Source organism: Cyrtonyx montezumae, unplaced genomic scaffold (assembly GCF_038088225.1).
Source record: "Cyrtonyx montezumae isolate F1298 unplaced genomic scaffold, pur_monq_1.0 scaffold_14, whole genome shotgun sequence".
Classification (NCBI taxonomy): domain Eukaryota; kingdom Metazoa; phylum Chordata; class Aves; order Galliformes; family Odontophoridae; genus Cyrtonyx; species Cyrtonyx montezumae.
Genome location: NW_027071870.1, coordinates 8,345,465 through 8,356,735, shown reverse-complemented (window position 1 = coordinate 8,356,735; position 11,271 = coordinate 8,345,465). Strand labels below are relative to the sequence as shown.

The 11,271-nt window shown below is 47.4% G+C and overlaps 1 protein-coding gene across 12 annotated transcripts in view; it reads right to left on the bottom strand.

Moving 5' to 3' along the window:
• Nucleotides 1-340: 340 nt before the first annotated feature.
• KIAA1217 (KIAA1217 ortholog) overlaps nucleotides 341-11,271 on the bottom strand; it is a 171,717-nt gene continuing 160,786 nt past the window's right edge. For 6 of the 12 annotated variants that reach the window (XM_065731372.1, XM_065731375.1, XM_065731373.1 and 3 more), the window contains 5 exons: nucleotides 10,958-11,104; nucleotides 7,114-7,233; nucleotides 2,032-3,711; nucleotides 1,493-1,615; nucleotides 341-844 (listed from right to left, as the gene is read on the bottom strand). In XM_065731372.1, coding sequence (XP_065587444.1) covers nucleotides 350-844; nucleotides 1,493-1,615; nucleotides 2,032-3,711; nucleotides 7,114-7,233; nucleotides 10,958-11,104 — 2,565 coding nt within the window. In that variant the 3' untranslated portion in view covers nucleotides 341-349. Of the gene's footprint in view, nucleotides 845-1,032; nucleotides 1,616-2,031; nucleotides 3,712-7,113; nucleotides 7,234-10,957; nucleotides 11,105-11,271 lie in introns of those variants that run through there. The other 6 variants (XR_010621912.1, XM_065731374.1, XM_065731381.1 and 3 more) reach the window with 6 other exon arrangements.

Below are 11,271 nucleotides of genomic sequence, written 5' to 3'. Positions count from 1 at the left end.
TTATACAAAACTGCTTACTAAACTTGCTCCGTACGCTTTGCCATGCACGCACACTGCTGTGTGCTCACACACACACACACACACACACACACACACACACACTCACACACCTGCCACGCTTCTGGGCAAGAGCTGCTGCCGATGGAGGGAAAACGCTCTTCTATCATTACAACAGCAACAGAAGGTTTACGAAACAAAACCAAACAAAAAGAAGCCCCGCTCTGCTCTAGTGTAGTAACTCAGTATTTAGCACATGGTTAGTATTAAGCCTCCGGCGATACAGCAAAACGGTTGCGCTCCCCGGTTCAGCCGGCGGCTGCGGGAAGGGAGCAGAGTCCCGGCGCGGCCCCTAGGCCGGCTCCTTGGCCGCGGGGGCAGTGGACTTGCCCGCATTGCCGTTCTGCGCCTTGTAGCTGGTGAAGCTAGGAGTGTGGATGGTCCTGATGCTCTTCACACCTTGGTTCAGTGAGGTGGGAGAGGTGGAGGATGGGGGGGAGGTGGAGGAGGAAGGAGGGGGCGGGCGGCCGTTCTGAGTCTGCAGCGAGAAGGAGAGCTGGTGGCCCTTGGCGGCGTAGGGTGGGCTCTGGAACTTGGAGGAGCCGTTAGCGACAGAGGGGATCAGGGAGGCCGGGTACCCCACGCGGCCTGCCTGCGGCCCCAGGAGCCCGGAGGGGGGCACGGAGGGCTTGGCGGGCGGGGGAGGGGGGTTAGGGCCGTCACCGCTGGGAGCGGGAGCAGAGCTGCTTTTCCCAGAAGTGGGAGAAAAGGCAGGGATCTTAGAAGCGGGGAGGGTGGGGGAAGTAGCCTTATAGTCCCCACCAGCTTTCTTAGCACTTCCATTAGCCTGCAAATAAAGATGGCAGGAGACAGTTTGTCAGAAAGCCAGCAACGCGACAAATCAACAGGAGCTGGGAGGACGGCCCTGCAGACAGCGCGAGCTAACCGTTCCACACGGCGCCGCGGTTGGGCCTGCCAGGAAACCCAGCGCGCGCAACGAGGAATGCACAGACAGCGTGGGCAGGAGAGGGCGCGACCCATGGTTTGTTACACACCGTTCACCACACGGCCATGCTCCGGGGTTATTCACGGGTGAGCAGACACGTCCGGTGGGAGGGTTAATTAATGTGCACCCCCAGGTTAGTGCCCGGGGCTCCGCACAGACCCGGCCGGCCTCAGGAACCCGTACTGACCGAAGGGAAAGTAAACAGGTAGTTGACATCTCGATGTTACAGCTGAGTACCACGGGTTAACAAACAAAACGGAACGAAACAAAACCCAACGGAAAGCGGCAGGTGTTTTATTGCAGACAGGCATGCACAGGCATGTGAGAGATCAGTAGGTACGGGCATGCCCCCAGGCTCCAGGACGTCCAGTTAGGCCTCACTCGACAGACAGGCATCCGTTATTTGGCACAGTCAGTCAGTTACTGCAGTTTTTAAACGAACAGACAACATTAAATGTCCATCCAAACACCGGGTTAGGGTAAAACTACCTGTCTGTACTGGCGCGGGTCCTGCAGCTTGTGCTGTTTGCCTGCTTTGTCCGTGCTTCCTTGTCTACTTTTGGCAGCCATGGGCACCGGCATCCGGCTCGTCTGCGACACAGCGCTGGGGCCCTGCGGAAACGGTGGGGGACGGGGGGAGAGAAGGGAGCGCGTGGTGAGCGGGGCGGCCGCACGCCAACACAGCCGCACAACGACATGCAGGGAGAGCTCCGGAGCTGCACACCGCGGGTGTTAATTTCAGGAATCAAATGGAGAACACTGCTCAACTACTGATCAAACCGGATTTCGTGTCAGTGATGCTCGTCATTTCACACAGCGGGTTATTGGACCCAGCTCCCCTGCGTTTGCCCATCACCAAAACAGCAGCAAAGTAAACCAACCCAATGTCTATTAGCTGTTAGACACCTCGTGGGAGCCCAGACAAGCCACCTGACAGGAAGCGAACAAATCACAAGACCCTCGTGTTTAATGGTGATTATTGCAGGTTTAGAAAGCAGCTGGAGATTTGATTTCTTGGACTAAGGTACCTTACGTGAAGTGGCTGGGACTGGCGGAGGGGGCTCTGTGCCACCACGGCTCTCATCCAGCACTACACGCTCTCGGGGTGGGACCTCTGGTACTAGCGGGGCAGAGAAAGGGACAGTGCTTCCCTCAGAGCTGTGTGTGCTTTCGGGGATAACTTTGGGACTCATTTCACTGATGGTGTTTTCCAGCTGCTTTATGGTCTGCTCAAGGCTGTCTAGAGTTCGGTACGTGCTCTGTCGAATTTCATCAGTCCTGGACAGAGGCACGGCTGCACCAGGAGGGGCCTCCTGCTTCCCTGCAGGACTCTTGTCGAGGTCTTCAGGCTGGGACCTGGTGATCTCAAACCTCTTGGCTTCCTTGTGCTGCTTAAGGGTCCCATCTTCCTCCTCCTCTTCATAAACCACAACCTGCAAAGTCTTCTTCCCAGTCTTGGTTCCTGTACGTATCGCCTGCGTCAGAGCAGCCAGCTGCTTTTTAGGGAATTTAAACTTAAACTTTTTCTTAGAATCCTGCCTGCCTCCAAACTGATCGGCAGAGTCCACGTTTGGTTCTGTGTGCAGCCCATACATCTGACTGTACTTGTTAAAATTTGTCTTTGAGCTCCCCTGCTCCGCAGGAGCCCTTGTTTCTGCAGAGTCAGAGGCAGAGTGGAGGTTAAACACGTACTGCTCGCTGAGACCGTGAGCTGCCGAATATTCTGCAATTGCTTTTCTGTCAGTGAGCACCGGGGGCTCTTTCTTATGGCTCTTAGAAATCTCACGCGCTTCATTTTCTTCCTCCTCCTCTTCCTCCTCTATTTTCTCCTCCGTCATCATTTTCTCCAGCTCTTCATCACACTCCTCAAAAATGGTAGAAAGACGCTTATACGCTGACCTAATATCCATCGGCTCATCAAAAATGATGATGACTGGCTTTTTGTCCAGACAGACCACTGGCTCTTCGCTGTCCGTGCTTTCTGGGATGCCTTTTTCTGACACCACGTCCTTCCGCGCATCGATGTTCACCGTTTGCACGTCGCCACCTTTCCGGCTCACTATGTCATGAACTTCACCGCTCGAGAGGACCTGGACAGCTGTTTTGGTAATCATGAAGGCGATGTTTTCAGTGGGTGGGCTGTCTTCACTTGGAGAGCTGGATGGAGAGTCTGCCTCTTCAGTGCTGTTGCTTCTGGCCACTTTGGGTCTCAGCACTACCTGACCGTAGCCACCTGCAGGAGCTTCTTGCTCAGGTGAGGAGGGGGCAGACCCTGCAGCCTCCTGGGAGGGTCTCACCAGAGGGGCAACGCTGCTGACGGGGACGCACCTGGCAGCACTGGGCACAGCTTCGCCCTGCGGAGGGCCCTGGCAAGCATCTCGTGACAGTCCGTAGCTTGGGTTTGGCTTTCCATTTTCAACAGCTGGAAGCTGGGATCCTAAAACATCTTGAGCCCCTCTTCGTTTGTCATCCTCTGGCAAACTGGCACTGGGCAGGTTTGTGCTCATATTTTGGAGGTTTTTCTTAGAATAGTTTCTACTGTCTACAAACAAACCCTTGCTAAGTGTAGAACTGTCATTCATTGAAAAGCCAATTTTACTGTCATTTGTGCTGGATGAATCAGAACCCAATTCTTCTTCAGTTTTCCCTTCCCTCTTCTCTTTAGGATGGTCACTATCTGTGGGAGATCCTGTTGTAGCCCCATACACCTAAGGGGGAAAGTCGGATTACTCAGTTATTCAGGGCTGTTACTTTTACAGGACTTTTTTTTCCCCAAAGAATTAATCATCGGGGGAAGCGCAGACCTCATGAACTCACCACTCTGTTTAGTGCTGCAGAGGCATGCCTTAAGTTGTCATATGACTCCTGAAATTCTTCAGGGCAGAATTCCAAATTCTGCCAGATCAGCAGGACGTTACTGCTCTGTGCTGTGCACGTGCCCAGCATGGGCTGTTGTTACCTAGGGCTCCTGTTTTAACAAGGCCTCCAGAATACAGAAAAACCTTCCAGTTACCTTATTTCCAACACAACACTACCCTGGCTCATTTACCTTCCAGTTGAAAAACAAAAGCAAAAAACATCCTGAGTGAAGTTGAAAAGGTTCAAAGTATCTGACTGGGTTCAGCTGGGACACATCAAAGCGCGATGGATCGTAAGGGCTGACTGCAGGCAGCTCAGCACAGAGCTAATTGTCAGCCTGCCTACCTTCAGAAGTTCATTTTCTCCTGGAAAAAAAGCTGATTTTGAAATTAAAACATTTTGCTGCTTACGGTGTTGCTCACACCCGAGCCATGCTGTGCTATTACAATTAGGATGACCACAGTCTGAACATTCCTAAATCGCTGCTACAGCTTAAAAGCAGTTCTTCCCTCAGAATCAGCAGCAGCCTGCAGCACCCTTGGGAGTGCAGCAGGGAACAACGAGTTACATTCATTTATAAAAGCAGAGGTGTGATCCACTTGCTTAAAAGTGGTATATTCACAGCAATTAAACTTCAGGGATGTTTGTTCTTTGTTCTTAAGAGAGGTCCCCTGGAGATGCTGTTTCATAACATCAGGCTTTTTATTACTCTTATTATCATTTTTTGTTTGGTTTGTTAAGTGCTAGTGACAGCTTAGGATAAACACCAATCATTGGGGTGAGGGTATGACCTAGGAGGCACCACGCCTGTGACCAAAGCAAGAGAGAAATCTACACTCAAAGATGGCTCACCAGGAAGAAAACAAACCTGGCATCAGGTGACTGAAGGCAGGAAGCCAAACAGCATTTCTGCTGACACTGCTTAAGAATCCAAACCAAGTCTTAACACACAAGTAAGGTGAGTTATATTAGCACCAAGATGTGTAGAACATCAGTCAGGAGAGTCACGCTCTAAGCTGAGATGAATGAACGACGGTACCAAGATCCACGGTTTGGCTAGCACATATACTCCCACTGCCAACGGTCTCACAAAGTACAGTTTCTCCATCCGTTATATTTTCTTCTATACTGTGTGACCATCTTATACTGAAAAATTTCTATCACAACACAGCAGCAAGAAAGTCAGTGGTCAATCAGAGCCGCAGCCCTCCCCTTCTGAAGGAATACCAGCAATAACAAGGCTACACAGCCACTCCAAGGCCACCTGGCAAGTCCCTCCTATTTCTGAATGAAGAGGAGTGATCACACAAAGCAGCCACGAGCAGCAAGGCATCGACACGCGGCCTGATGGTGCCTGTAGGTTCTGCTGCAAGCTGGTGCCAGAACAAAATGTGGTGGTCAGCTCAGGCCCAGACCAGCTACATAGGTAAGTGCCTTACAGTTCCATTACGAGCCAGAGCTCCCAGCACTGCACCAGTTAATAGCACTTGCTGCCCCTCAGCACTGTGACTCTCTGTCTGAGTTCCCATTTCTCTACACTTTTGTTTTTAGCAAGTTGCACTTGTTGTTCCAAGCATCAGTGCAACATCTCGGGGTGCCATTGTGCAATGCACTTCACTTTAGGAATGGCTGCCTTTCTAACAAGAAGACAGAAACACAACAAAACTCATTTCCTTTATGAATTTATCATGACTACAAGGCTCCGCATTGAAAGTGAATAAATCGCTCTGTCATATCAGATGACAAAAACAGACCCTATAATTAACCTTAAATTCCTGGATTCTCTGGTATTCCAGTTAATGGCAGGTTACAGCAATCGGCAGCAACTTTCAAATAGATGTTTGTGCTACAGCATGCCTGGCATCTTATGAAGTAATCCATGCTTTTGTGCAACAATATGAACTTATTCTCACACCAGGACTAAAGGAAATAATCAGAGACAAGTTCTTTCTTTTTTCTCCATAATGTTGTCACACACTCCACAACAAAACAACTTTTCCTTTCAGACATCACCATGATCTTCTGCCCTCACCCAGCAAGGTGCTTGCTGCTTCAGGCCAGACCTGCTGCTCAAGCAGTTCTAAGTTCTTTGCCCTGGCAGCAGCAGCGTTGTTGCAGATTTCAGATATCAACATCCAGGTGTTACCTTGTGCTTCAGAGCTGCAGTGCCCTGTACAGATGGGCAGTTCGGTTCTTCTTTGCCTTAAGACCTGCCAGAAGTCATTTTACCTCTCACTCCAATTTCTATTAAAGGAGGATGAAATACAATGCTACTGGTAAAATTCTCGAGGAGTTACTAATGAAGATACAACAGAGGAGGTATTCCTGCTATTTCCAGTTTGCACACACTCACAAAAATGCACTGTGGATTTGAAATGCTGTGCTGAAAAGCTGCATTGTCTTCCCCACCATGGCAGCACTTCATTTCCGGCATTTAGCTAACAAGTTGTCACGCTCGCATGACCACCCAAACCCAATGACAATCCAACTAATTACACTTAAACTTGAAAAAGAAGTCTGCAAAGGCAGAAATACTTGTCCTATTTTTCATCCTACATGTCAGCTGCTCATTAACACCAATCAACTCTAATGGCAATCCCAAACGTAGAGCAAAATTCACCCCAACTTGGCTGTGGACACAGACATATCGCATCTCTCTTAAGTCCCGTGAGTTAACGTAGTCTCCAAGTGTGAATCTTGGGTTTTAACTGTCATGAGGACAAATGTGGAGGGCAAATGTGGCCCATCCATCTTATCTCCATCTACCAGTAAACTGAATGGGATTTCTGAATCACTAATAACTATTTATAGGACAAAGAAACGAAGGAAAATAAAGCAGAAATTCTCTAAATTGGCTCTGGAGACTGAAAGGAACCACTAATTCTCCTCAAAACAAGAACAAGTCTAAGGAGAGATGCTTTACCATCCAATGCCAGAACAGCACTGGAAGGATATTCTGAGAAGTAAGAGCATCACTTTAGAGGAAACTGATGGATCCTATCTTAACTTTGATTTCAGTCTTAAAACTTCATGCATTCCTTGTGTAACTGCTGATGAGACACACAACGTACATCGATACAACATTCCATCTGAGCATTTCTGATCCATACAGGGATAAAAAGAAGGAAACCACTGGGTAGTTGTGGTTGGAGGTTAGAGAAAAGAGGACACAAGATATAAGATTAGTTTTGAAGTAAGGAAAGAAGGTTATGTCAAGATCGGGTGGCATGTTTACAAATGCCACTTGTTACCTTCTTTTCCTTGTGATGCATTAAAGTCCCAGGCCTTATGTCTTTAACATGTGTATCATTTCTGGATTGCTCAGCATGACTGTTTGAGTTTACATCCATAAAAGAGCACTTCTGGAAAGCCTAGGAAATAAATACTGCAGGTTATCAGGGGACCAATAGCTTTTACACAGAATTGTCTGGAGATGACCAACTACAAAAAGAGCATTTCTTTTTAATATTCACAGCAGCTCGACAACATTATTTACCATCTCATGAAATAGATTTTGGACTACATGACTGACAGAAACAGAGCACACCAATCTGCCAAGATTGCAATCTAACTTGTCATGCTGACTGACCTCCACATCCCAAGCAGGAAAGGCGAGCTGGATTTCCATCATTACAGAAGGGTCAACGAAGGCACCCAGAGGTGCTGACAACTATCCAAATTTAACCAGGAAGCCCACAGCGAACTCTGGGCTTGTAACAGTACCTCCTTACTTCCCAGTGGCTGATATCTCCTCAGAATCCTCACTGGACATATTCTGTCCTTGACCACATACCATTTAACAACTAAACCCTAAGTTTATGTGTTAAAAGAAATAAATCCCAAAGCTTAGCTCACTTTATTCCATTCACTGTTTTCAGAATCTTTTCCTGTGCTTCCTCACTTCCACTCCCAGTGAATATTAGCAGGGGGTGTTTGCCTGGATAGGACAGTCACAGCTGAATACATTTTCTTTCTGTTTTTCTCATTTGGAAGCAGTCTATTTTTTGCCTGCAGAAAGGTGAAGAAAAGGTAGAAGCTGCAGGCCTTACACAGTCAGTAAATGAGAGAAGAAGGCAAGAAATGCCTCTTCCTCACCCTTTGATATCTACTCAGCTAGCAGATCTGTTGGTCTCATTGCACATCATGCAGCATTCTCCCCGTACAGTGTTATTAAAACTTAAGACTTGTCTCTACCACAGCCTTCACTAATGTTCCAGATGATGACAGTACCCTTCAGGTTCCTCCTGCTCTGGAAATTGTGCAAAAGATGGGCTTGGGGACCACTGGCCTCCCACTATGTGCACTGCAGGACACAGCCTGGACTTTTCAACCTTTTTGCTGTCCTCTTTCAATCTCCTCTGGGTTTCTTCACCCCACTGGCTCGCAGATCCAGACAAGCAGAACCATCACTGACACTACTGCACAGCCCCTGGCTCCAAGTGTTTGTGAGACTTCGGGAGGCCACTACTGGCACTGTCTGCCATCAGTGAGATGTACAAGCCAGCCAGGGAATGAGGGAGGAGTGCTTATAGGAGTTACACAAAATGCAGAACGCAAGGTTATATTACTATACCATATGCTAAGGAAACCATTTAGATCCTGGCAACTCTCATGAAAAATAGCCCTGACTACAGATTTGAATAAAAAATATAAAAAATAAAAATTAAATGTTGTATTTTGCATGCTTATTGACTATTTATTCAAAATCAGATAAGTAACGATAATGAAAAAATCCAGTACAAAATGGTGCAGATTCACTGCTGTTTCTCCATCACATCCTGTTTGCACTTCTGTATAGATCAGAGTAGCTAAGATGACACAGAACTCAGAACAAGTAGTACTGCTCCTCCTACAGTACAAGGAATAGGACTGTCCCTAGCTTACCAGTTTGTGAGACCAATGATGTGCTTTTGAGTTTGGCATACCACCTACAAAGGCATCCCTGTGGTCCTTCAGACTTTAAGTGATGAAGAATCCACTGTTTCTCTTTGTAATTTGCTCATGTATCACCTTTGCTCCAAAATATCTGCACCAGTGTGCACGTACAGCCTGTGCTTCTGCTGCTCATTAGCATTATACTTACTCTGCTAGATTAAGGAGGTGCCTCTTATGAAACTGCCTCCACGTTGTACTTTTCTGAACCTTCATATGCTTATCGCCCTTTCTAACAGGCGATGCACAGACACTTAGTCATGGATGCAGCAGCCTGGTGCTGATCTTCCTGATCCTCTGTACACAGAGTTAAAAACACTCCCCATCCTCACATCTACACCCAAAGCAGACATTAACTCTGTGGCAAGAACACTCCACCTGGGAGCTCCTGTCATCTTGTTACAACAACTCCAGCTCCCTTCCTATACATGCAGTTATGGTCTGGGCTGTGTTTGTTTTCTTCAGGCAGAATGCATATTTCAGTGAAGTATTACTGTCACTGACTGTATGCTATCATCATCTCCCTGCTCTCATACTTCACTAGTCTTCAGATTGAAGTTGATTTGAGCAGTAAAGATTTTAGATGTGACTATAAACCCCTGCTCTGAGCGCAATACTTCCAGAGCCACACAGCTCTCAGCCCTCTTAAGATTTTTTCTTGGGGGGGCGTGGGTGAGGGGATGTTTTGTACATTCAGTGGTGCCAGATTTTAATTTGAATGTGGTATGATATTTGATCAAATGACTAACAAAAATGTTTACAGGTACACAATTCAGTTGAAGCACTTGAACCTTTTACCTAATCAAAGAGAGTCACTTCCTTTGATCTGTGCTCCATTACATTGTGTTGGTGAGCATAACTGTACGTGTCTGTCCTTCAGTTCTTCACTGACTGAATCCCAAACATAGCTTTCCCATTCTGCCTATGAGTGTAGCTCTTGAACCAAACAGTTTGACCTTTCCAAAATGTATATTCTGCCAACCATCTGAAAGGTTCCCACTATTTTGATCATTATTTAAAATGAACTTTGCTTGTCCTCAAAACTAGCATTTAAACACTCAATCCCTTTGAGCTACCATGCTCATTTCTGTCCCTTAGCACCTCTCCAGCTTCCCCTTCCACACCGTAAACTCTATTTTGTTGCCATAAGCTGGAAAGCAGCTGTGCTGCTCTCCTGGAGATGGCAGACAATGCGACAGCTTCACTGCACACTGCTCTCCTGTTGCATGAGCTATTATCACAGAAACAGGGGGCAAGGGTAAGCCCCTGCACTGGCTCCCTGTGAACCAGCACTGTTATGTGCTGCTAGGCTGAGAGCTGAGCAGAAGGCAGGGCATACTCATCAAATGAAAGAGTCACTACTTAATATCTACATCTCCTGTGCTGAAAACACTCCCCAGGCAGCACCAAGCCCACCTTCTGATGGGCAGCAGGGAACATCTCGTGCTCTGACAGTGAGACTCTGAGCCACCCCAAACATCAGAAGGTATAGCTGTTAAAGCTAACCATATCTTCTTTCCTCATGAGAATGTGGAAGAGGACAGAGGGTGCCCCAGGAGGCTGGAGCTCATCAATAGCAGCTGGGATAGTTGGTTATTACTGAAGCACTGCTGTCACTGAGCTAAGCCAGCCTATGTGCTGTCATGTGAAGGACCAGCACGAGGACACTACTCCTGTGCCACTGGCAGATTAATACACCAGCTACAGAGAAGGGAACAGCAAATGTTCCAATGTCTGAACACACCAAGAACTACTGGACCACGACACAGTGAGCAAAGCCTGCTAGAAGCACACTCCATATTCTCTGTTCCCACCTCCATTAGCACAAATGAGGCACTCTCAGCACCTTGTGGGTCTGGTACTGAGAAATATTATGCCAGTGACCATGTTAAATGCATACCAGTATTTCACTTGAGCCATCTACACGTGTGTCACGAAAGGTTTCCCAGTGGCAACCTCTGCATTCTTGAGCACCCTCTCATTTCTACACCTCTTGTAAAAAATTTGGGTGGTGCTTGCAAAATGTGCACAAAACAGTGCAATAACTGGAACTGAGTGAGACAGGTTTTCCTTCATGTTCTGAGCTAGAAGTTAGTGCTGACTCCAGAAGCGTTACTGATTCCGAAGGGGCATACCTGTGCATGTGCAACCCAGAGGGCCTACCTGTAATTCTGCCATTATTTTATCTCCTTCCTCCTCTTCTTCATCTTTTACAGCTGATGATACAGCAAGTCCTGTATTTCGAGGCAATGCCTGATCTTCTTTAGGGGCTTTGGATTGTGTTGCTTGCCCAGCGTCTTCGCTGCATTCCTACGAGGGGATGAAAAAACACAGACAGAAAATATAGTTGAGCCCTCCTGATGCAAAAGAAACAATAAATTCAGCTACGAAAGGCACCTTTTGCTAGGTCCCTTTTCATTGCTACCTCATAGGAGTAGGATTATCTTCTTCACCTAGGCTTCCCTCTGTTTCCTTCA